The sequence below is a fragment of the Passer montanus genome, unplaced genomic scaffold, assembly GCF_014805655.1.
Source record: "Passer montanus isolate IOZ18808 unplaced genomic scaffold, ASM1480565v1 scaffold21, whole genome shotgun sequence".
Lineage (NCBI taxonomy): Eukaryota > Metazoa > Chordata > Aves > Passeriformes > Passeridae > Passer > Passer montanus.
The window spans coordinates 11,316,575-11,342,873 of record NW_024366703.1 but is presented as its reverse complement, the minus strand read 5'-3'; the positions used below and the strand labels follow the sequence as shown (position 1 = coordinate 11,342,873).

The following is a 26,299-nucleotide window of genomic DNA, read 5'->3' as shown; positions in this document are numbered from 1 at the left end:
GCTTTTGAGACAATCTGACCATGAGGGATGCTGCTCTGACCTCTGCTTCACCCTGTGGGTGGTCTCAGGGCACACCAGCTGGATTCCTTTTGAATGCTCTCTCATGTAAAAAGCTGCACCTTCAAATTCCATGCATGGGACTTGACCAGTTATAGACTGGGGTGGGAAAGAAAAATCCTGAAATGAGTGGAGTGTTAACCTGGTTCTTAGCACAATCTGTTCTTCCTATGGATCAACTCCTATAGATCTGTACTGTTTTCATAGCTAGACATAACCAGAAGCAATTTTGAAAAACCCTCCCTCCTCCCCTATCTGTCTGAAATTGGGAATTATTGCTGGATGTTCTGGGACATTAAGTGCCTGTGAACTCTAAGAATAAAATTTTGACTCAATCCTAGACAGTTAATTAGCTCAAAACGACAATGAGCTGTGAGTTAAGAAGGTCCCAGTTTGTGGACTGAGCATATTTATGCTTCTGTTTTTCTCTGAGTCATTTCCACATTTGTTTGAAATTCCTGTGTGTTTGTGTTAGTGACATGTTGCTGTCTTTTTTCTCAGGTTAAGTACAAAGAAGGCTGGGAGAAGAGCAAGGGCCGGGGCTTTGAAATGAAACTGGATTCTCTGCCTTTGCTTGCTGCCAAAGCTTCAAGGGATCTTGCCAGTGATGTATGTTACATTTAGTTACCTGGGAATTATTCTTTATATAAGTAGCTATAGTTCAGGGAAATAAGGCATAGCTCACTTCATCTGGATTTTAAAATCCTGCATTTGGCTGTCCATTTTCTCAATGGCTAATGGAAACTTTCTCAGATTCTGCTGGGAAATTTCACTCTCCAAAAATTAATTTTTTTTACATTGTGTGTACAGAGTGAAGCAAAATTTACATAATGAACCCATAGTGAAATTCAGTGTTTTGAATTGTTTATATCCTCAAAAATAGCATTATCATCTACTACAAAGGGAATGCATATTTCTTTAGTCTGGTTCCTTAACATAAATATATGTATATTAAAAATGCCAAACAAAAGCTTTCTAAACAATTTATATCAAGATTTTTAACCCGTGGAGAGGCAGAAAAGGGAGATACTTTTTCTACAGCTGGAAAGTGTTCAGCAGTGGTGGGAATTCTAAAATCCTGCCTCATTGAAATAATCAAGTCTTGAATTCCTTGCTTGGATTGATTTCTTATTTTTGCCTCTAAGAGCAAGATAATTTAGCTAATCAGAAGAATTAAAGTTTATAAGCATATTCACCTCAGAGGGCTGAGCTTTAAAAAATGAGTTTAAAGATCTCATAAATGAGACTGATCCTGCATCTTTGGAATTTCTGAGAAAATCTGGGAAATTTAAAGTGACAATGAGGGAATCAGACTAATCTCTTCTAAATTTTGACCATCTAAATCACCAGTGACAAACATATTGCTTATTTCATGGGTAATTGGAAATATTTGTAAATTTATGCTGTTGGGTTTTTTTGACAGATTAAATATAAAGAAGAATATGAAAAAACAAAAGGAAAAGCAACTGAAACCAAGGATTCAAGACTTTTGCACTCTCTGAAGGTGGCCAAGATGAGTAGTGAGGTAAATTATTTCTCTTACTTAAAATGTGTTTTTCATAATTAAGACGCTTTCAGTAACACTGTGTGATCTACCATTGTTACTGCTCTCACTGTAAAAAATTCTTGGAAGTATCTAACAAAATTGGTTCCCCTCACCATCTGTTAATCTGCAATGATTGCATAGCAGGGGATTTTGGGCAATGGTGCCCTTATTTTGGGGCAGGAAAATAACATCCTGTTAAAACCCCAATATGAATGAAATATCTTCATATTAAAACCTCAGTATAAACACTTCAACACAGAACTTTCAAGTCTGTAATGGTATGTTTAAAAGTAAGATTTACTATAATAGAGAAAATGTCTCTAGAATTTAGAAAATTTACCCTGGCATCCATTTTTTTGCCTGCTAGGACATGTGTTTCCACACATTTCCACATGTGTTTGGGGTTTGGTCTGCATAAGGACCAAACAAGAGGGGTGACTTGAGATAACTTTGTAATATCTGATGCAGACAATCTGTTTTCACTTCTGTGTCTAGATTGCCTACAAAAAAGGTTTTGAGGAGAGCAAGGCCCATTTCCATCTGCCCATGGATATGATAAACCTGAGGCATGCCAAGAAGGCTCAGGCTCTGGCCAGTGACTTGGATTACAGAACAAGACTCCATGAGTACACTGTGCTTCCAGAAGATATGAAGACCAAGTGGGCAAAGAAGGCCTATGGTCTCCAGAGTGATGTAAGATGATGTACACCCAGGTTAACTATTAAAAACAGTACAAGAGATTATAACTTTTCCCATTTGATGTTAATTCTTGTTTCTTATGAACATTGTCTGATTGTACTATGGCTTTTAAAAATGTCTTTACAATGGACTTTGAAACTGGAATGGGTGCACATGTTCACTTGCAAACGTTATTCTCATGTTCTCTGTGCCAATAATGTAATTTTCCTCTGCAGCTCCAATATAGGGCAGATCTGACATGGATGAAAGGAGCTGGATGTATCACAGAAGGAAGTCTTAATATCCAACAAGCTAAAAAGGCAGGAGATTTAGTCAGTGAGGTAAGCAAAGTTCTCAGGCTTCTGTCTGTTTTTTGTTCAAAGGTTCATGCACACTTATTCTGCTACATTATGTGGAATAAGTATGGGATTCCTAACAAGGAATATCTGAGAAATGGAAAAAACTGACGGGCATAATTTAGTTTAAAAAGTCCTGGGTTAGAGATTAAAATGACATTTTCCCTTTATATAAGTTTCAAACTAATCTGTGAGGTAGAAATCTCTGTATTTGTGCTTCCACCTCTTTTCATTCTCCTGTCTGTGCTGTAGATCAGCATTGAATTTCCACTGAGTTTCACGTGCTGCATGAAGTACAAAGAGGCTTTAAGGAGCAGTATTGAAAATTTAGATATTTGTTAGCCATAGTTGAAAATTTCCTTGTTCCTTGGGAAGTGGGGGCTGTGACTTTACTGACAGCTTCAGCTTTTCCTGCTTTTCATTGCTTTTGCTTTATTAACTCATGGTTTTGCACTGCCATTAACCTTATGGAAGTAAACTTCCTCAGCTTCTTAGCTATGGTTGAGCAGTCTCACTAGTGCTAGGAAAACTAGAGAACAGAGAGAAGAATAAATTAGGGGAAGTTTGACAAGAAGGATAAAATCCCACTTAGTTCTGGAAGGAGGAACAGAAGCTGGTTAGTTACTGGCGATCACACTTTCTGACACCTTGGGTCTCTGACATCCTCTCTCTACTCCTACAAGGAGAAAAAATACATCTTAGAAACAAAAGAAGAGCAGCAACTTCAGATCTGGTGTCTTGCTACTGACATCTGCTTCTGGGGTGTGCTGTAGTGATAATCACTTCCACAAATATTTAATCCACAATGATCTGCCTTTTCATTCCAGCGCTGTGCAAGGCCACGAGGCGGCTGCCAGTCACCTGAACTGGAGACTGGTGGATATTATTTTAGAGATCTCTACTGCCATACAAAGCCTGGTGTTTTGTCATTTCTTCGCAGGATGTCACTACATTGTGTTCCATGCAATGTGACAAAACATGCTGTTTTTAATCTGCCGCCCTCCCTTCCAGGTTTCTAAAATAAAGCGATGAGCACCTCTTTGAAGTGCTGCATGCTTTTTTAACTTCTATTTTGTGTTCCCCTAGCAGAGACACAGTGTAAACTGATCTGTTCACCCATCAGTTCAAACAGAAGAATTTCTCTCCTGAAATGCCAGATAGTGAAATAAAAGCATTTACACCCTTTCTGGGTGGAATGCCCCACTTCATGACTGAACTGGTAGAATAAGAATTCAGTTAAAGTATACAAGAAGAGTTTGCTTGGCCTCTCCAGTCACACTGTGGTCTTCAAACAGAGTCCTGCATTTCCTTGTACTATCTCAAGGAAAGAAAGGATGGTTAGCTCGCTCTCAAATGAGTGGTGCAAAAGGTTGGGGCAAAGATATTAATTTAAACCAGACCTGTTCTAAAGCCTTATGAAGTCAATTAAAGTTTTCTATTCACTTCAATTTGTTTGAGATGTAAAACAAAAATGCAAAATGGAATGAAACTATGGACAGTCTTATTTACCAAATTAAAAATACTAGTCTCTATGTACATTTGTCCATTCAAATGGATTTTATATAAGTGCTGGCACCAGAGGATGAATAAAGAACAGTATTTCTCCCACATCTGAGACTTGGGCCTTGTGGAGGTGTCTCATAGCTGTTCATCCCAGAAAGCCTTGACTGCAATGTCTATGCCTAGCTCTGCTTTGAAAAAAGGAAGATTTTGAGACGATGGGGAAGATTTTGAATTCAAGTTAATTTCAGGACTCTGAAATAGCTCGCTTTAATTATTATCACCTTAATAATTTAAAAATATCTCAGTAACATATGTTCAGTGATTTGAACCACCCATGCATGTTCTTGAGGAGACACTTGTAAGGAAATGAGATTGTAACACTGACTGTGTGGCTTATCAGCTCTCTTGGGTCCTGACTTAAGTCATACCCAGGTCGTGAACTCCACTCACTGTTACACCTAGGTCCTGTAAGATATGTAGACAGCACATCTGGCACCAAAGGTATCCATGCCTGCAGCGTCAGCAGCAGTGCATTTGGCACATACTTGTGCACTGCCCTCCTCACCCCAAAATACCAGCAGTGGGTAGTGCTTGGAAGCTTATCTTGTTGATTCCTGTGCTAAAACTGTCTTGGGAATTTACAGGACACTTCTGGCTCTATCACTCATGTATTTTTTTAAGTGATACCTTTTTTTGGGGGAGGGCAAGTACTGTAGAAAATTTTGTGTAACTTGCTTTAATTTGCTGTAGACAAAGTACAGGCAGAAGGCTGATGCTCTGAAGTTCACCAGTGTGGCTGACAGTTCTCAGATCAAGCACGCCAAGAAAAGCCAGGAACTTCAAAGTGATGTAAGTCCTTGACTGAATTTGTCTCTTTGCAAGCAGCTTAGCCATAATGTGGTCATTCCTGACACATGTACACCAGTGTGATGGTAAGAGAGCCCCCAGTCATGAAGCCTTTCAATATATAAAGTTTCTTCAGATTAATTGTAAGGGGTTTTATTTGTTTATTTGATTAATTCTCTCCTTGAATTCCTTGAACTAGAACAACAGCAACAAAAAACAAGCACCATTGGGAGTCTCTTGTGTGCTTATCTCTTGTGTGCTGGACAAGCTGCCTTTCTGTGTGTGCTGAAAACAGAATAGTAACCATAGATTTTGAGCTTTATAGTAGGGACTTCTTCTTCTGTGGGATGTAAGAAGTGTAACACTTTGTGAATGAGGCATATTTTCATAGCTTTTCAACAGCTCCTCCAAGAACTTCATGGGCTAAAACAGAGCAGTTCATTTCTCTGCTGTTGTAGCCCTGGGATATAAAATGAGGATGATTTCTACTCAGATCATAAAAGGTCCTTGATGTGTTCTTCAAAGTTGTAATGTTAGTCCTCACTGGAGTATTGTGTCAGCAATTACATTTAGGTCACAAATGTTCTCTGCAGATTCAATTGCTAGTGTTCTTCATTTCATGCCTGGAATTCTCTGTTTCTCTGTCCCATTTACAAGAAGTAGCTGCAGTTTAACACTAGGTGAAATATGTTCTTGCATGCATTTTGTATAGACTATGAATTGCTGTCGGCTTTTTAGCAAGATAAGTAGCTAACTTTGGGAGATAAAGTATCCTGATAGATGTGCTGTTTCACAGCTTCCTTGAAATTTAACAATGAGTAGTTTAGTCAACCTGACTCTGTAGGTCAGTTTTTAACTCCATATTTAACACAAAAGTTCAAGATGCAAAAGAATAACTTTCCCAAATAAGTTAACCCTTACAAATCCTTGGATATTTGGGGTGTTTTAACCACTCTTCCTTCAACATTAATGTGGACTACTGCTTGTTGACCCTGCTTTGCTTCCTGTGGACAGGTTGCCTACAGGTCAGGAAAAGAGCAGTTTCTTCATCAGTACACCATCAGCAAAGATGATCCTGTCTTCATGCTGGCCAAAGCAAATGCTGCCAATATCAGTGAGGTACTGTGTGATTCCCTAACTCCTGTGAATAGTTACAGCTGCTGTGAAATAATTGTTCTGTAGATAAAAGTTTTGTTCTTTCTCAGAGAAGGACCTCATGTTTAAATATAAAAACTTGAAATTTAATTCCATGCTCCAAATAAATAGCGGTTACATCTGCTTTTTTGAAGACTTGCCACTTCTAGAGTTTGAAGTTGTGCATTTTTGACATGCTTCCAGGCAAGTGGCATGCTTACAGTTTCACTGGAACCAGTGATATATTGGGGTTGCAGTAACCACAGTTACAGAATTTTCAAGGGAGGGCACCGGTATCTGATCTGTAGTCATACTGTTTCTGGGCATGGAGTGCAGGAGGGACTCATTACTTGAGAGCTTTCACTGTGACTATAGAAGAAATAGAAAGGATTGATAGTAATAGAGAAACTGTGCTGTTGTCATCTCTTTAGAAACTCTACAGGAGTAGCTGGGAGAAGCAGAAGGAAAAAGGATTTGTGCTTCGTTTGGATGCTTTGTCATTCTTGACAGCTAAGGCAAAGAGGGATCTGGCAAGTGATGTGAGTATGGTCTCTATCAGCTTCCTTTTTCTTAGGACAGCTGACAGTCCAGGTTGCTGCTAGTGTTGGGGATGTGTCACATATGTCTCAGTGCCCTGAGCCACCCTCACTCGATTCATGCTAAGGAGCGATGGAGGAGTTGTCTGGGTGATTGGCATTCTGTAATTAGTCAGAAGGTTTGCTCTGAGCAATTCAGAGATTTCCCCACATGCTGACTGTGTTTTCCTATTCTCATTTTGACCCGAGGGTGAATTTTAGAACTCAAAATGAAGTGGAAATCTCCTGTGAAACATCATAACTTAATACATCTCTGCCTGGCCAGAAAATTCCTGAAAGAACTTTCTGACCTCTGTGCCTCAAGAATGTTGTTTTTCCTAGAGAGAACCAAAAAGAAAATATTTCTCACAGGTTTTTGTGAACACATTATTATCATCAAGAAAGGGCTTGTTCTTTACAGACACTAATTTCTAAGGCATTCCAGTTCTCTTTTGCAAATGATCTTTTTTCTTGCTTGTATTGAGGACCCAGCTTTACTCCCAGTAGAGCTGTCAGTTTGGCAGCTTAAATCATTTACTCTTGGTCTGTTTTCTTCTTCACAGGTTAAATATAAGGAGGGTTATGAGAAGATGAAGGGTAAGCTCATTGGAGTAAAAGCTGTGGAGGAAGATTCGCAGATGGCTCATTCCCTGCAGATGTCAAAGTTGCAGAGTGATCTGGAGTACAAGAAGGCCTTTGAGGGCACCAAGAGTCAGTTCCAGATCCCCATGGATATGGTCAACCTTGTTCATGCCAAAAAGGCTCAGAATCTGGCCACAGATATAGGATACAAGACCTCTCTCCACCAGTACACAGCCCTGCCTACTGACAGGAAAGTGGCATGGGCCAAGTGGGCCTACGGATTGCAGAGTGATGTAAGTCCAGAGCTTCACCTGTTTCAACCCTCTCTCATCCTGCCCACTCTCAGCCCCACTTAGGGCTGACTTTCTTCAGATGTTTATGATTGTAATGCCATGAAATCTTTATGCACCTAATTTTTCAGCTATTAAACAGTGAGTATTAACAATAACTATTAACCACTTATCTCCTCAAGAGGTATGCTTAAGTTGTGCAGTGTTTCTGGAGGAGGAGGGTTATAACTCCATTTATGAGCATGGCTTCTTCAAAGCCTACTTCAAATGCTAATAAAACACTAGGATTCCTATATGATGTACATTTATTTTTGTTTCCTAATGTGCAAGGAGGTTAAATAATGTATGGTGATAAAATTGGTGATAAAATTCCATATGGAGACCACATGTAACCATCAGATGAACTGTCTGATACTGTAAACAGCTTCCATTCTGAGGTTGTAAGTCAGAAGTTTTCAAGGAGAATGAGATAGAAATGTGTACAGGCCTTGCTGAGGTATGGCTGCTGAAACCTTTGTGACACCTTTGAGAAACCTGACTTACAGCCAAGCATTTGAAATGCAGTGCTGTTGGTAGGAGAGATTTTGTGAGGAAGGCGAGAAGTGCTCCTGTACTCTTCTTCCTTAAAGACACGTGGGAAAACGAACAAACCAAAATGCTTTCTCTCCAGTAAAACCAAAGGGTGTGCTTAGGGAAATGCTAAGTGCCATATTCTTTTAATTCCAAGTCACGGATGATCTTTTAAAGAGTGCTCCATATGCAATAAAACTGAAGTTAGAGTAAAAATTGCGAACAACAATAAGGTGTAGACTACTTTTAAAAATTACTTTGCAAGGCATATTGCACAAGTGCTGGCGAGTCCTTATATTTCTATTTCATTCTGTATTTTTTTTTGCTTTCCTTGCAACTGTGCAATAGTGAATAAAACAAAAGCAGGCACTAATTTGACTTCGTTGTTGTTCCAGAGATGTCTGAATCCTTTAATGGCATTTTAAGTCCATGAACACCAACAATAGGACATTTTCTTTTCTTTGTCAGAACCTATACAGAGCAGATTTGAACTGGATGAAAGGAGCTGGATGGATAGCCACTGGGTCATTAAATGTGGAACAGGCTAAGAAGGCAGGAGAACTCATTAGTGAGGTGAGATTTCATGACAGCATGTAACAGAATTTGCTGCATAATGCGTGCAAAATGTCTGTATAAAATTAAAATAATTTCCACTCAAAGGGGAAAGAAAAAGGCATACCACATGAAAGCCCTCAAAACCAGGGATAGGACTGGTAATTAGAGGGAAACCAGATACCAAACACATACCAGTAGGAGTCCATATAGCCTTTGCAAAAACAAAGTAGGTGACAAATGATATTATGAATAATAATGGCAATCAAACAGTGCTCAATTGCTACCCACTAGCCTACCTTTTTAATGAACCAAAACAGGAGAGATGATGAAAAGATGGAGCCATTGGACCCAGAACCTTCTTTTGTAACAGATACACGTTTCCTTCTTGCTCGTTTTTCATATGTGTTCATGCTAGCTATTGAAATTCATATAGATATCTCTGTCTGTAGCTATCTATCAGCCCAAATAGTTTTCATCCTTATTTCTCCCTTAACCAATATCACTTACAGGACAAGTCAGACTCTACAATACTTTGAGCCTGTCCCATGAGGCCTTCAAATGAAGTTCTGGTGGAAATGGTTAAAAGGTTCATAGTATTTCAGAGTAGTCCTGCTGGCCAAATCTGTTGCTGTAAGAGATTGAATCCTGTGATTTTTCAATAACTATGATGCAAGAATCATGTGTTCATTCAGTCTGTGGTGTCTCAGAAAAATAGTCATCCTTTTACAACTGACTGATTGCTAACACTATTTTTTTTTCTTCCTTGTAATCATCCATTGTGAAGAAGGATGATTTTTTTTACACACAATAAATGAGATCCTCAGCTAGTGTCAAGCAAAATAGCCTTATAAAAGCTGCTACAGCAATGCCAGCTGGAATATAACTGTGAATTCTATTTGGGTATTCCATTTGCCTGTTTCAGTAGTGAAAACTGCTGAGTAGAAATTTGACCCCCAAGGCTGCTCATCTCAACCTTTTTGTGAGTATTAAGTAATGTTAGGTTGCTATGAGCCTTGTCCTTTCTTACATACCAGTCCTTCTAATACTGATAAAAAACAATTGCCAGGATATAATCTCCAGCAATTTTTCCAGAGATGTTCTGGTCAACTCTGTTTTGTCTCCAAATTTGATTAAGACAAGGCATAAACCACTTTTGTTCCCTGTTAAACTCAGTAAGATTGCTCAGTTTTAAGATATTACTTTTGGAAACCAAAACATTACTTATAAGTTTATAATGCTTTAAAGTGTTTATGTGTTTTACATTGGTATTTTTAGTCTTCGAAGGGTCAAGATGTTGCTTCAAATGAACTTCTGTGGGTCACAGCTCAGTTTAAAGAAAATGACAAGCCGTTAATTTGTCTCAGGCATTTGGAAAATTTAGTATGTGCTATTTGGAGAAGTGATAAAGGTATTGATGGATTTAAATCAAATCCTGCATGAAGGGAATCTTTTGGTAACCTGGCCAAATGGAAAAACTGTGATTTTTCCACTGAACTGCCTGCACCTTAATTATGTATATATAACAGGATCAAGAAGCTCTCAGAGCTACTATGAGTCCTTAAGAGCAAGAAAAATTAATACATTATCTAGAAGATATGCCATAAGAATTAGGTGCTGTGTCAAGGACTGCACAGATTTGCTGCAGGTTTAAGGAGGTAACCTAAACCCCTAACCAATAAGTTAAATAGTTGCCATTATTAACATACTACAATTGTCTATAATTTCTTGCTTAAAGGAACTGTAAATTAAAAATACAATTGGTCATACTCTATTTAAAGTACTGTAGAAAATATTTTAAAATCCTGAGTTCTGGAGTATTTAGGTAAGCAGAACCTGATTTTGAAATATTTTTCTTATATTTAAAGATTAATACTAATTGGCAAAAGGTTATTGTTGAATTGAAACAAATATTAATCTGAAAGTACCTAGGACATAAAGATGAGGAAAGAGGAATAATAATTATGTTCACAAATTCACTCTAATCTCCAGCAACCTATGATTTTTCTCTTTCAAATAGCATGAAAGAGCAGCACAAAATTCACAGCTTTGATCTTTTTCTGCTCAACAGAAGAAGTACCGTCAGCATCCATATGCTTTGAAGTTTACCAGTATTAAAGACACTCCTGAGATGATCCAGGCTAGAATTAGTTATAACCAGGCTGTGGATGTAAGTTATAATGTATATACATTATGATTATAAGAGTGGTATCCTCTTTGAACGACCTGATTGAAGCACTGGCTTTCTCTCTCTTTCTTTCTCTGAGATTATCCTTTGGAACCATGAATCTTCTGTATTCTGGTGTGGTGCTCTCCCATAAAGAGCATGTTTCTAACTTGGATTGGGAAGAGATCCCACAGAAGTCAATGGGATTTTCATACAGAAAGCACTTTTTGTACCGTTTATGTTCAGAAGTAAAATTTAGGAGTAAGACTGACCTTTGACCTTTAAAGAATTTTGGCCTTCTGATATTCATTAAGGAAGAACATGTCTGGGGTTCTTTCCCCTTTTCAAACAGATCTTTCAAATTTCAGTTTCTGTATATTCTTTGGAAACAAAACATAAGGCAGCATGACAAGGAAGGAAAAATAAATTATTTCAAGCTGTCATCCTGCTGAGAGAGAAATCCAGGAGGGGAAACCTTAAAGGGAGGAATTGAGGCTGTTTGGTGTTTAAACATGTTTATTTTTAATAGAAGAGCGATTTAAAAATATTGTAGACTTAACTGGGATAATACAGAAGTGAATAATAAGTAAAAGTCACTCAAAAAAGACAAGTTTCAAACATGAGAGGATGTTTTATTTTGAAAATAGATATTTTTAAAGTGAAGGAGAAGATGAAAGACTTTGTGTAAAACACATGCTATTGTAATACTTTTGGTGTCTGTGCCTTTGGTTTAATTAATAAGATCCAAAAGGCTTACATCTCAGGCAGGATAAATATAAGTAATTTTGTTTCACTGAGCTGCAGTCAAAATCAGTCTGGTGCTCTACTTCTTCACACATGGAGTTCTCATTCATTTTCCTCTTATGGAGCTGCAATACATGTGGGCCCAGCTGCTAAAAAAGTGTCAGACAGGTGAAATGGAGGGGTCCATTCTAATCTAGAGGGTCTCGAACCCTTCTGCAGAAGTAATATCCTGGGAAAGACAAGTCAGGTGCTGCAGACATGAGTCACATCTAGGGCCAAGGAAGGAAAATGTACCCATCTGAAAGTTATGGTGCCAATGAAAGAAGAAAACTAGGCTAGCAAAGAAAAGTAATATGAGATGGAGAACTCTGCATAGCCACTGCAGGGAAAGTTCCAGTTCCAGTTAATTGCAGAGAACTCCTCTTACCTGTCTGCAGACATCTGAAAGTTATCTGGTCCTGGGCCAGCTCTGTGCTCTTCCTCCAAGGGTTGATGTGAGTGGCACACACAGACACCTCTTCTGTGATGGGATAAATCACCTTCTGAGGTGTTTCAATCTCTTCCCATTGACTATTGAGAACCCCTTTGCTACTAACTCTGGAAATAAATTTGAAGTAATTGAACAGATAATTACCATCCCATTTATCTGCTAAAATCTCTCACCTTTGGAGAGGTGTTTGGGGATCTTCAACTCCCTGTGTTTCTGTGGAATTTCAAAGTGTTATTAGGCTACTCATTGCTGCACACCCTTAATCACTACTGTTTATTTTTCTTCTCCCCATCCACATATGTTAGAAGTTTTATCAAATTAATATTCAAATATCTGAATTTTCATATACATTGATTTACACACTCAAAACTTCAAGGAGTTCCTCTCTAGCATACTCTAGCTGATAAGTATATCAGATCCCAAATCCTTTTGAATCCATTTTGACTGATACATTACCTGTATTTATTAATGCCTTTGCTGCTTTTCTGTAGTGTTTGCTTTCCATAAACTTAATTGTTAATGTTTTTGTTTGAACTAATGATTGAACATGTAGAGAGTACTTGCTACTGAAATTCATCTCTGTTTGCAGAGGCTGTACAAGGAGCATGGAGAGAGTATAAAGCATCAGTATACACCAACAACAGATCTTCCTGAAATCCTGCAGGCCAAATTGAATGCCATGAATATCAGTGAGGTATAAACCTGACCTTTCATATTTTAAAGGAAAGTGGAAATGTTGGTAGTGCTTCACTGTTTGTCCTGAATAGGAAATCATACTAGATTTCTTTCATTTCCCCTGTATATGATCATTCTACGGTCTAAATATTTCTGAAGTAAGGTGGGAAATTAAACTTCTTAGTCAACTTCACCTACACAGAAAGATTAAGAATGATCAAATAAATACTCTTTTATAATGGACATTTGTCTTGCAGTAATTCCTGTTGTGCATTGATAGTTTCATTTGTGTTTAGCCTCTGCATTAGAATAGAATGAAACTCATCTGGTAACATTTCTAGGGTTTCAATAATGCTGTGATGTCAACCCTCTGAACAGCAACTCTTCTTTATTTCTGTTCCATATTTCCTAGACTCGTTACAAGGAGTCCTGGAGAAGGATGAAAGATGGTGGCTATCAGCTGAAACTGGATGCCATCCCCTTCCAGGCAGCAAAGGCTTCGGGTGAAATCATAAGTGATGTACGTGAGCCGACTGCTGATACTGTCCAGTAGGACATGTCAGTCACTCCAGACTCTATCTGCCCTGCTGAGTGACTCTACATGGAAAGAGCATGTTCAGCCAGCTCTGCCTCTGGGATACATCTGGCCTTGGACTAGTTAGTGTTGCTTTTGGAGGTGCAGCCACAGTGAGGTGTTGTTGGCAAATAAGCAAAGGCAGCTTTGTGAAAGCAAAGCTGAGCAGTTTACCTGCTGCAGTGACTGCACAGGCACAGGGATTTCAGTTGGGTGAGGTCTTCCTAGAACCCACTAAATCTTCATCCAGATTTATTATCATATTGAATATTGTCAGAATTGACTATCTTATGAAAGCCCTTTAGTTCAGGTTTTAACAGCTGGACTAATACTTCTCTTTATTCCTGTCTGCATTCTCTTCACTCCTATCCACATTTCTCTTCCTTTCTCTTTAGCACAAATATAAGGAGGCCTTTCAGAAAATGAAAGGGCAGATGGCTGGGTCATGTGGCCTGGATGGTGACATTCGTATTGCTCATTCAGTCCGTGCAACAGCTCTGCAGAGTGATGTAAGTACAAGGAAGGAGATGGGGGCATTCTTGAATTGGTTTCCTAGCTGGGAGTAGTTCCTCAAGGAAGATGCACTTAGCTGTGGACTAGCTGTGGAACAGCCTACTTGTTTTAAACTTAAGGCTTTCTGTCCAACTTTTTAGATATATTAATATAATTGTGATATTCTTCCCATTCTTCTACATTATTTACAGTAATGTTCATTTGGCAGTAAAAGAAGCCTGTGTTCTACCACATTCCTCTGCTTCATACCACTGCTGCCTACCACAGAATATTTTACTCTTTGAAAACATCACTCAGAGGCACTAATTGAGAATTAGCACTGGTCTTTGTACAGAAGTAAATGAAATTAGGTATTCAGTGTTGATTTTCAATTTGTTGTTCTTCTGAAAGATGGAAAGATGAATGAATTTATGGAATTTCAAGTTGGACTTTTTTGGTTGGGGAATGGTTCCCACCTGGTCTTGACATGTGCTAAGAATGACATCATTTGTTGTTTGCTTATAAGAATTGTAACTCTTCAGTGCATTTTGAAGACTGTGGCTTGATCCAGAAAGCAGTGAAATATATGGGATTGTCTTCATTGTCCTCAGAAGTGCTGGTCTTGTAGTGATGGCAGGCTTAGACAAAGAGCTAGAAAGTGTCTGAAGAATTCATCCATCTGCCAGGTTACTCTGAGTCATCTGATGACCACCAATAGCTCTGGATGTTCATTATCCTGATGAACAGCCTGAACATCTCAAATTTGCATAATCTGATTGGGAAATGTTATGGGGAAAAAAGTTCTTTGAAGATTTCAGCACCTTTCTTCTCTTGGACAGAGACAAGAAGTGAAAGAAAACAACCCAGCATTAAATATTAGTCTAGAATTATGAAACTGAACTGGCCAAAACAAATATTTTGACCTGAGGGTTTTTTCTAATTCTAATATAAATAAGGCTGCTTGCATGTTTTTCTCAGGCAGTAGCTGCCTCTTTTTGTGGCACTTTGTAAAAATGCAGTAAATTAGGACTTTTCTTGCCAGTACGCTTAATTTTATAGATTCAATGTATCAAGTTTTAACAAAAAACTAATGAAATATAGAATGTCATTTTAATTTAATATAATATAGATGGCTACTTTTTGATGAAGTATAGGCTGCCACATATTTTAATTACAATTATTGATCTTTCACAGTATGGTTAAACAAGTTAGGGAACATGTTTTAAAAAAGAATAATTTATACTGCAAAATGGAAGAAATATGGGGAATGTCTCTTTTGATCGAAACCTGAATTTTAATTACTTTGCCGTGGTACCTATGCGATCCCTTTATCATTTGACAGGTGAAATACAAGCAAGGTTTTGAGGACACCAAGTCCAACTTCCACCTGCCTCTGGACATGATGCACTTGGTGCATGCCAGGAGGGCCCAGTCTCTGGTCAGCGAGCAGGAGTACAGGCAGCTGCTCCACCAGTACACGGCTCTGGCTGACGACGCCAGGCTGCGCTGCGCCCTGAACGCACACAGGCTGCAGAGTGAGGTGACTGCACAGTGTCCCAGGGAGGTTTCCCTGCTGGTTCTGGTGCAAGACAGTTCTGCTGCAGCTGGTGGCAGCTGGCAGCATGTGTTTGAGCAGAGCTGAGGGATAAACAATGGCTGTTCCCCCTTGATTATGTATAGGAATTAGACATTTATCTTACCGCACGGTAGAACAATGTGTGTGATCACACTACATCTAAAGTCTAGTAATCTTTAATGATTGGGTAGAGAAGGTTTTGCAAGTGAGGATGATTGGACAGTTGGTAAAAATACCCTTTTTTAGGTCTTTCTAACAATGCAAACCCTTTATCAACTGGTATTTACAACTTGCTTTGGATCTGGGTGAAATTTCATGTGTACTTTCACAAGAAAGACTGGATTTGTGAGACACTTACAAGCTTTGGCCCAAGACACATCCACTGAAATTCTAAGGATGAGCTTAACTCCCTACATAGCCTTGAGTAAAATTAACGAAATAATGCCTTACAAATCTGTAGGCAGAGCTTTCAGCAAAGAGCTTTTCATAGATGTCATAGCCCCTGCAGACAATGCAGGGAGGGGCTGTATCTAAAAAACATACCTGGCCAGGCCCCAAAATGCTTTTATATACCACCTTAACACTTAGCAAAGAGCTTTTCATAGATGTCATAGCCCCTGCAGGCAATGCAGGAGGGGCTGTATCTGAAAAACATACCTGGCCACAAAATACTTTTATATGTCACCTTAACACTTTCAGCCAACAGACTTAGAGATGACAGACTGTGTCCAAACAAGTGTAACATCAGATGCCAGTTGTGTTGCCCTAATTTAGGTGAAATACACTTAATCAGAGATTCTAAGGCAGGTTTCCATCCATCCTACTCCTCATCCTACTCTTTATGAAATAATATTGTTGTAGTGTATTTATCAGGAACCTACTGGTAACTTTTGAAAAATTAATATTTACAGGAAGTCACTGCTAGGTTTGGTGATCTGGAAAATATTTCAATGATGTGTATACAGTGCTTCATTGCTATTTTTCCTTAGTGTTCCTTGCTTATATTATGACCATTCAAAACTGTTAAAAATCAAGGTTAGTTTGTCGGCAGTTTCTCTTGCTTAAAAGAGAAAGAAAAAAACGTATTTTCTTATGTTTTTATAAACTGTCTTATTTTGTGTATATTTATAAATCAATAATATCTACCTGTGATTTATGTATTATATATGAAGAAAATCCATGTACCTAAAAAAGGTTTTTTCAAGGTTACAAATGGAAGACAGAAGTTGAAGCAGCATTTGGTGTTCATGGGGCTCAGTCGTCCTCAGGATCCTGCATCTGTGCTGTAGATCTGTCAGGGCTGTATTCACATAGACACATTCATAAACACAAGATCTTAGGGCAATGTGTACCAACTCTCTGTGGTAGATACTAAATTGAATGGAGTTATTGCATATTTTTGGGTGAATAAATATAGGGCATCTCAAATGCAAACTCATAATTACTTCTGCTTGGTTTTCCTCAGAATTTATATCGGTCTGACATGAACTTTATGCGAGGCGTTGGATGTATTACCCCAGGGGCCCTGGAGATTGAAGGAAAGAAGAAAGCTTCTGAACTCATCAGCGAGGTAACAAAAGAGGGTTTTGATTTCTCCACTATGAACAAGAGTTTGCCAGATGTCTTTCTATTAGACTGGGCTGGCAAAGTGACTCCTGGATAATACCAGACTCCCTCCCCTTGCGTTTGATCATTCCACTCGTGTCCTAACTGCAGATGGTTGGATCTGATGGGGTTTTAGGCTTTGCAAACTTTGCTAACTTATTTTGCAAGTCTTTTCTCCCCTGTTTCAGACCCAGGAGGTATTTATGTTATTTATTTAGGAATTTAAATGGGCTTTTTCAACTAAAAATAAAGCTGTGCCTATCTGTAATAAGTACCTTGTACTATTTCTCCAAAATTAGAATGAACTGTGCATTGCCCAGAATATTACAGGGTCCTCATCTCTACTCCTGTTTTACAATCAGTCTGTTTTTCACCTTCTGCTTTTGTGTGCTGCTGTTTTTCTCCTTCTGTAACTGGACTTTCATTTCATCAGTCATGTTCTTTTCGTACAGTCTCTCATAGTTTCAAATCCTGCGTCTTTTGCCTGTATTCATATAGATGTGAAATGAGGAAAAGTAGAAGTTGTGTTCTGTGGAACAAGTGCCTGCCTCCAGTGATCTTGCAGTTGTTTTGTAAACAATTCTGACATCAGGCCAGAGACCAGGTGGAACCTTTTTTCCTCACAGAAATATCCAGTGGGTTTGTGCAGCTCCTTCTCTCTCTGGACTGGATTGCCTTTGCTGTAATTTCACTACTCTTGGTTAATGACACCAAGGGTTGGAATAATCTCGTTACTCTTTTCAGCATATTTGGCACGGCAGCACTTTTCTTTCATGTCTTAGTCCTTATTTACTTTTCATTTTCCCTATGAAACTTGAATGCACCTAACTCAGAATAGTAAAAGGTAAATTAGTCTAAGGATCAATAGACAAACTAGAGTTTTAAGCACAAGAAGCAGTGGAATTCCATTAGAATTGGAAAAAAATCCCTTATCTGACAAGGCAAGTTACTTATTCTGCTCATTTCTCTTTGTGTGTGAACTCAGAGTAAATATCGTCAGCAGCCACATTCCTTCAAGTACACATCGGTGACAGACTCTCCTGGCCTCCTTCATGCAAAATTCAGCAATATGATTGCTAATGAGGTAGGCTCTCCTAACGTGAATCAGAAAATATGCTTTTCAAAATGCAGCAAGCTGGGGATGGAGAACTGGGAAAGAGACAACCCTGTTCTGAAAGCAAAATGCATCAAAAAAAGAGAAAGCATCACTGATTTGTGCTTTTTCACAGTTAGGTCACTTTTTTTTTCCCCCCAAGCATTTAATACCATTTTCGCTTCAATCTCTTTCAAAAAGCTGTAGTAGTAGCATCCAAATAGTATCCAAACAACAGAGTTCCATTATCAAGTTTTTTGCATGAAACAGAGACTCAAAAATCAGGACGGTGGGGTGTTCTAGAGGGAGCTCATTTGCATAAATGATCCACTTTTGAGGGCTTTTCAAAGAGCCTTTTCTTTTTTTAGAAAAGAATCACTCTTCTAAATTCTGAAAGAAACAAGGCAAAACCTATAGAAAAATTATCAAAATAATATATAATAACTTGAAAAAAAATTCAAGCTAGAAAATATCCCAAGAAATACTTGCCTTTTTATTTCACATACATTCATGATGCCCTTGACATTCTTAGGTCTACTTTTGCCTTGCTGGGAATGTAACATTGCAAGGCTGATAATGTAGTGACTTGGGATCATCATATATTTATAAAAATTAGTGTAAATGTCCTTTATACCTGGCAAAAGCCCCACACCTTTATGCCCAGAAAGAAACTTTGCAATTTCAATGATATCCTCAGCTATTTTCAATGATGGCTGACTACAGTTGTCACAATCATTAACAACTTAAGTACTGCTGTTGTATTATTGAAACAAGAGAGAAAATTAATTTCTGCTGTCTCTTTGATCTCTTTCCTAGCGCCTGTACAAAGCAGCAGGAGAGGACAGTCGGCATCACTACACACCAACACTGGGTCTGCCAGAGTTTACTCGGGCTAGAATAAATGCAGCCAACCTCAGTGATGTAAGAATTTGTTCTGTATTTCTTACAACTTATTTCAGATGCAGGATGAATTGTGCAGTGGCAAGGAAGATGAATAAATAGAGGAAATTTGAGATCTATTCTATTTATGCTTTCCCTGATTTGATTATAATCAAATTATATCTTCATTAGCATATACACAGTTGTGAGTAAATTAAATCTACATAAAGAACGAGACATGTTTTGTCTGAGTTAGTAGGATTTCCCAAAGATAACTTAAAAAAAAATCCTTTGATTATAAAGAATGAGACTGTAACACAGAATAACAAATGAAAGATGGTTCCTTTGTTTGTTCCTTTGTGCATTTAAAAGTAAAGCAGCAGTCTACATGTGCCTTTCCTACTTTAGGCAAAATACAGAGAATCTTGGCATAATCTACGTGCTCAAGGCTACAAGCTGACAATGGAAGCACTCCCGTTCCAGACTGCCAGGGCCTCCAGAGAAATTGCCAGTGATGTGAGTTGAATGATTCAACCTCCCTTCTTGCCTAATTTCTGTTAACTTCATGTAAAACAATGTCTAAAGCAGATTTTACTGAATTAAAGCAACTCCATAACCATGTGAGACAAGTGTGAGACAGAATATATTACTTATGAATGAGATTCTTTGTGTGAATTAGGGAAAAAAAGAAGAGGAAGAATTGCTGCTAATCGGGAACCAAGCCAGGTTAAACATCTTCCAGTGGGAAATAGCAAATGAATTAAAGTATTTGCAAACAGAAAGAAAAGGGATTCTGCTCTTTTTCAGGCAATTAGCTCCTCATGTTATAAAGTGTCCAGTAACTCTGTCTGCTCTGTGTTGAGCTGACTTTTGGAAGTATTTAGTATTTCCAAATTGAAATGAAATCAGGAAAAGCTTTCTTTAAATCTCCAAAAATCAGGAGTTCCCTACCTGGTTAGGAAGTAAAAATCAGTGAAAATTACTGTGAATATGTACCCCCTTAACTTCTAAAACAGTAGAAAAAAGTCATCTTATCCTTATAAATATCCTGTCATTTGGATTGCTATATGCAAAACACTCAGACATGATGGTATCCATTTCTCAGAAAGCCTAGGTTCTTCCCTCCGTCACAAGATATTTAATAAATACTGGAAAGATGGAAAAAGTCTTCATTTTGTGTAGTACTTCGTTGCATACTTTATCTCTAATGTGATAAAATATGAATATGTTTCACATGTGTTTGTTTAATGAAGCAACCATTTCTAGTTGCAATTTATAATATATATTTAACCATATTTTGCAGAGTGCTTTTGGTTACAGCTTCAGATCTGCTCTAGAGGGTACAAGTCCATAATAGAATTACATCCACTTACAGCAGATCTGAATTTGGCCCTTCATCTTGGAAGCACTTTATAAACATTAGATGCTGTAATTTAATCCCCACAACTCTCTTGTGTGGTAGATAAGTGTTATTATCCCATTTCAACTACATTATGAACTCTTCAGGGCCCAGGCCTTCCCTTTAAAGTTCTAAGCACCCTGTTGATGCTGTATAAATAAGCATTATCATCATCATCACTATTTCACAGAGAGGATAAATGCAAGATCACAGGGAGAGTCATAGTCCCAGCTAAGATGAGAATGAGGGGTTGCTGATTCTTATTCTTTCCAGGAAAACGGAATTTACTCTTTAAAATAGCTGGGTTGCATTTGCAAATCTGAAGGCTACAGAGTGCATGGTGTTTTGCTTTTGTATAGATTTCTTTTTCTTCTGTCTTTTGTTTGTTTCTCTCACATTCTCATTCCCTATTCTGATGGGGATAGAATTCTTAGAGAGATAATAAAAGTACATTATTTGAGGTTAAACATGATCAATGTTTTGGGCATATTCAGAAAATGCAATGAGATGCACTTAACTTTAATGTTGCAGCTCCTGTGGTATTTAAATTTGAGAGCAATGAGATATTCAAACAAGTGTTTTCTACTGTTACATACCTTGACTGGTTTTACAGAAAACATAGATGTTTTAGTAATTTAAGTTATTTGGAATAGCTGGTCTAAGTTTGGCACATTTTCACTTTTACCCTTTCTCTAAATTTTTTAGTACCAATATAAACACAATTTTGTGATGGAGAGAGGAAAATGCATTGGTGCCAGAAGCGTTCTGGATGATGCCAGGTTGCTGCACTGCTTGCATGCTGCCAAATTACAGAGTGAGCAAGAGTATAAGAAGGGATCCCAAGACGTGTGGTCTCAGTTTCATCTGCCCATGGACATGGTCAATCTTGTCCATGCCAGGAAAGCCCAAGCCTTGGCGAGCGATCAAGATTACAGGAAGAGACTCCATGAATTTACAGCACTCCCGGAAGACATGAAGATGAAGTGGGCCAAAAGAGCCCACATGCTGCAGAGTGAGGTAAAATCTTTCTTTTGGACCCTGCCAGCCTCAGTAGGTAGCTGTACCAGTAGCTCAGGCTACTCCTGAGCCTGCCCAGAGAGAGACAGGGTAGGATGTGAGGGAGAAACTCAGCGCTTGGCTCTTGCCTTTAGAGCCCAAGTCAGGAGTCCAGATAAATAGTGATGATACATTTGCCTGATACCCTCACTGCCTAGCAGAGTAATGTACAGCACACATGAGTTAGTTGATTGTCATGTCCTTTGTACATATAGGGGAGAACAAAAATGAAAATTGGATGATCGGATTAAAGTCACACAGTGAGACACCATGACTCTGAAGTGAAGTCAGGATTATTGGGATTGTGGGCACTTTTCTGACTTTCATTTTTTATTGGGTCTGCCTGATTTTCTTTAATAGATTAGGAGCTAAAAGCAGGCCTTTAATGTGAGTAAAGAATGAGTAATATGTCCTCCTAGAAATGGGGTTAACGAGGAACCATGAACCAGATAAAATAATTAGTATTCCTGACTTGTACTCACCTCATAAAATTATTTCAAAAGAGGTTCTTTTACGCCCAGTACAAACAGGTTATTACTTACTGCTTTGAGTCATACTAATTCACTCGTGGGGCCTTCTCTTGTAACTTGCATATGATACATTATTTAATTCCTGGTGGAATGAACAAATGCAAACAGTTTGGCTTTACGATCTGATATGTGCATGGCAAATGAAAAACCTCAAAATGTGAATATGAACCAGGGAGTTTTTTTAAAAAACCTTAATAGCTGTGGATACAAAACTGATAGTTAACGATTTTCATTTTTAACAGCATCGCTATAAATCAGACCTGAACTTCATGAAAGGAGTTGGTTGGATGGCTCTGAGATCTCCGCAGATAGAAAGTGTAAAGAAGGCTGGAGAGCTCATCAGTGAGGTAACTGATAAATCTTTCATGGGATAGCAAGTCTGTAGGAATTGTTTACCATCAAGGCTCCTCGTTACATGACACTTACGAATGTAGCTTATCATTTCCTTTTGATGTGGGAGCCTGTTTATACAAGGTGTAAGTTACCAAGAAGCAGTATGGGAGACGCAAGTCCACTGTGTGACACCTGCTGAATATTTTCCATTCCAAATGAAACACAAGAGTATAAGCAAAACATGTAGCAATAAATAAATGCAGGAAACTCCGTTATGAAATTCTAAGCAGGTGTTATGGAAGTTGTGTAGAAAGATACAGCACTGACAACCACAATGAAGGGGCATTTGCCTGCTCAGTATCATGCATTAATGGAGAAAAATTATGAGCTGTCAAAAGTGTGGTGTTCAAAAGCTTTTTGCATGACAATTTTAGTGGGAAGTCTTTTGTGCACACACACACACATAGACACAGTCACAAAAAAGTTCTGTGCCCGATACAAAGGCATCCCCAGTCCCTAGCTGAAAGAGCAACTGGGACTAAACAGAACAGCAGCTTCAGGAAAGTGTCTTTTATGTTTTACCCCAGTTATCACACTCCTGGAATTGTCATATATCATTAACAGAAACATCTCCTGTTTTTTTCCCTTTGTTTGTTTTTGTTGCCTCCTGCCCTTCTCAGACAAAGTACCGTCAGAAGCCAGAAAGTCTGAAGTTCACTGCTGTGGCTGACTCTCCGAGTTTGATTCATGCCAAAAACAGCTACCTCCAGTGCAATGATGTAGGTTTCAATCTAATATATAAGTGACCTTAACTTTTGTTGTACCATGATGCATAAAAGAATTGATCTTGACATTGCTTCCAGTATCACCTGCACTCAATGACTTTTGTCCCCGCAGAGGCTGTACAAGGCTGGAGGTTCTGAAGACAGGCACAGGTACACCCTGCCTCCTGATCATCCGGATTTCATCCGAGCCCGCCGGAATGCACTCTACATCAGTGATGTAAGTCAACCTTCTCCTTTGGGCAGCTGACTTGGTAAATTTGTAAGGGAATAAAAACTGTTCTGTATGTAGAAGCCAGATTCTCTGAGCCTGACCAGAACTAAAAGAAGCCAGAGGCAGTGAAAAGCCAACATGTTGCTAGGTTTGGGCTGGAGAAATCATCTGCTAATTTTCCTTTTCAGCATTCATTTCATTTTTGAGGGCACTAAGCTATTATTAAGGATTTCAAACCTTCATTGTAGATATGATTAGTTACAAATTAAAATCTTTTCAGTTTTGTTTGGGTGAGGGAGAAGGGAGAATCCTCTTTCTTAAACTATATATTCTACCTTTCTGAAGCTGCAACTGTGATGAAATGATCCCTTAGGCATAGTTGTCATCAATCTGGGTGTAACTGAATCAGTGAGTGGAATTAGTTTAAAGAGAATTTGTTTCCACATTATCTCATATAGAGGAACTCAATCTATTCCTAATGTCCTGTTCCCTGACTAAATAGCTGTTGTCTTTACCTGTAGGGTCAGAATGACCTTAGTTTGCTAGGAGCTTTGAGATAGGTGAAAGAAAAAAGTAGAAATTACAATTTTGAAGCAACAGAGGAAAATGTAAAAAGACAAATATTATGTGCAAGGATTGCACACAAATGAAAGGTCATCCCTATTATCAGGGTGTACAGTGATGCTTACATTGCTTCTGCCCTGGCTGTCTTGCAGGATTTCTGGCATCTAAATTTACTTTCAAATTTATTACCACCTAGCACTACAGTCACCAGTGAAACAGAAGATTGTCTTAAAATGTGGAGTGGATTTTGTGCTCCTTTTCATATGGTCACAAACCACAGGAGGGGTGAATCAAAGACTTACAGAAAGCAAATGAATAAAATCAGAAGGGGACAGCTGAAAGTGTCAGCTAAGATACCATGTCTGTGTAGTAGGACCTGCAGACTGGAAGCTATTTTAAGAAAGCTACTAATGGAAGAAGAACCAAATCTAGAGCAACTTCTCTTCAGGATGTAAATGTGATTCACATCCTCAAAGTCACATTAGAAACGGCTGTTATTCCACATGAGTTAATGAAGCCACATGTGGCTGGGGATAAAGATGAGGATCATTTGAAAAGCTTGAAATAACTGGTATTGAAATTAGGATGCCAGGAAACCCAAGACACTGTGAGTGGATGCATCAAAAGAGAGAATAAGGGCAATATCAATGCAATATTGATGTGACTGATGCATCACAGTTTCTAATAGAAATTAAATCACATCAAAAACAACCACATTCAAGTACAAAAGGAAACCCTGGTGGCACTTTTCAGATGAGGCATTTTATCATTATGGTGAATAGAAAAGAAGTTGAAGTGCTATAGAACTGGATCAAAACCTTGGAGATAGTACTGATGACTCTTGATACAAATAAGCCCAGTAGGATAAAACATTTATTATTGCAGTTATGGGACTGCATTTAAGAAACTGCAGGGGGAAATGACTTTTTTGTTCTTTTCTTTTCAACACAGAAATTGTATAAAACATCTTGGGAACAGACAAGGGCATCTGGCTATGATTTTAGGATTGACGCCATCCCATTCCAGACAGCAAAGGCTTCAAGAGAGATTGCTAGTGATGTAAGAATTGTTCTGTTTCAAACACTTCCCAACCCTCTTCCCAAGCTACCCCATCCTATAAAAATGGGTGAAGTCTGACATGAGTGTTCTGGTATGGAAAATTGGTGATCCAATGAAACAAAGTGCTGGTTAAGTGCAAAAATTTCCAGCTAAAATCTACCATTAATAATGTCCAATTCCAAGCTGTTCTTATGTGCCAAGAGCTTTTCTTGGGAAGAAGACGTAATATGATTTAATAAAATAATATAGATACTAGACTATGAATAGTTAAAACATAGTCTAGGATAAAGTGGGTTATCTTTGAACACAGAAGACCACAGCTGGCAAGAAAGCTAAAGATGGAGGAGCTTCATTGGTTGAGCTCTGTATTGTGTGTACCCAAGAGTGCAACAGTAGGAGGATCTCTGATTACTTTTGAGAGATGAGCATTTTGGGCCCCCTAAGTCTTTCCACTCCTTTAAAAATGAGCACAAAAGTAATTCTTCTAAAGTGTCTTGTTAGATTAGGAGATGTGGTTTGATATCAAACAAACCCTCGGTCTTTGTGCACTACAGGAAACATGATTGATAGCCAGGGGAGGATAAGTTATTTCATAACAGAATTTGAAGGTAATTTGAATGTGAAAATGAGATTTTTTTTCTCTGTGCTTCCTGCAGTACAAATACAGAGAAGCCTTCCTGAGAGACAGAGGCCAGCAGATTGGATTCCTCAGTGCAAATGATGATCCCAAAATCAGACATGTCCTCAGAGTGGGGAAACTCCAGAGCGACCTCCAGTACAGGAGTGATTATGCCCTAAACATGGCACAGTTCCAGAGTCAGCTCAACCAGCCAGGATTCCTCCATGCCAAGAGAAGCCAGCAGCTTGCAAGCAATCTTAACTACAGGCAGCCCTTGCACCAATACACTTGTGACCCTGAGCAGCTAAATGTGAAACACGCAAAGCAGGCCTACAAGCTGCAGAGTGATGTAAGTGTGGCTGAGTGACAGGTCCTTCCCTGGGCTGGGGGCTCTCTGTCCTTTGCAAACCTTACCTGCCAACAAAATCACCTTGAAAGAACCACAGTCTGCTCGTTAAAAATGAATAATTTTTTTATTGTTGACTCTGCTGCTCCTTTATATGCTCTCTGTTGAATACCCAGGGCGTGTGATTTGGTTAGAGCTCAATAAAATAATACATCCTGGTGCATGTTTCATTCTCTCAGATAAAATACAAGTCTGACTTGAACTGGCTCAGAGGCATTGGCTGGACTCCCCCAGGCTCTCACAAAGTTGAGATGGCAAGAAGAGCTGCTGAGCTGGCATACCTTCGGGAAATGGGATTGCTGCAGCCTTCTACTCAGTACAGACCTGGAGCTGTAAGTAGAGCAAACCATCCT

The 26,299-nt window shown here is 38.7% G+C and overlaps 1 protein-coding gene across 2 annotated transcripts in view; it reads left to right on the top strand.

The window, feature by feature from the left end:
* LOC120501922 (nebulin related anchoring protein) overlaps positions 1-26,299 on the top strand; it is a 46,682-nt gene that overhangs the window by 18,818 nt on the left and 1,565 nt on the right. For both annotated transcript variants that reach the window (XM_039708716.1, XM_039708714.1), the window contains exons 17-41: positions 559-666; positions 1,481-1,582; positions 2,099-2,296; positions 2,518-2,622; positions 4,891-4,989; positions 6,001-6,105; positions 6,552-6,659; positions 7,259-7,570; positions 8,606-8,710; positions 10,761-10,859; positions 12,680-12,784; positions 13,178-13,285; positions 13,735-13,848; positions 15,174-15,371; positions 16,873-16,977; positions 17,998-18,096; positions 18,922-19,026; positions 19,393-19,500; positions 21,089-21,400; positions 22,212-22,316; positions 22,983-23,081; positions 23,200-23,304; positions 24,814-24,921; positions 25,578-25,889; positions 26,126-26,278. In XM_039708716.1, coding sequence (XP_039564650.1) covers positions 559-666; positions 1,481-1,582; positions 2,099-2,296; positions 2,518-2,622; positions 4,891-4,989; positions 6,001-6,105; positions 6,552-6,659; positions 7,259-7,570; positions 8,606-8,710; positions 10,761-10,859; positions 12,680-12,784; positions 13,178-13,285; positions 13,735-13,848; positions 15,174-15,371; positions 16,873-16,977; positions 17,998-18,096; positions 18,922-19,026; positions 19,393-19,500; positions 21,089-21,400; positions 22,212-22,316; positions 22,983-23,081; positions 23,200-23,304; positions 24,814-24,921; positions 25,578-25,889; positions 26,126-26,278 — 3,477 coding nt within the window. The remainder of the gene's footprint in view (positions 1-558; positions 667-1,480; positions 1,583-2,098; positions 2,297-2,517; positions 2,623-4,890; positions 4,990-6,000; positions 6,106-6,551; positions 6,660-7,258; positions 7,571-8,605; positions 8,711-10,760; positions 10,860-12,679; positions 12,785-13,177; positions 13,286-13,734; positions 13,849-15,173; positions 15,372-16,872; positions 16,978-17,997; positions 18,097-18,921; positions 19,027-19,392; positions 19,501-21,088; positions 21,401-22,211; positions 22,317-22,982; positions 23,082-23,199; positions 23,305-24,813; positions 24,922-25,577; positions 25,890-26,125; positions 26,279-26,299) is intronic.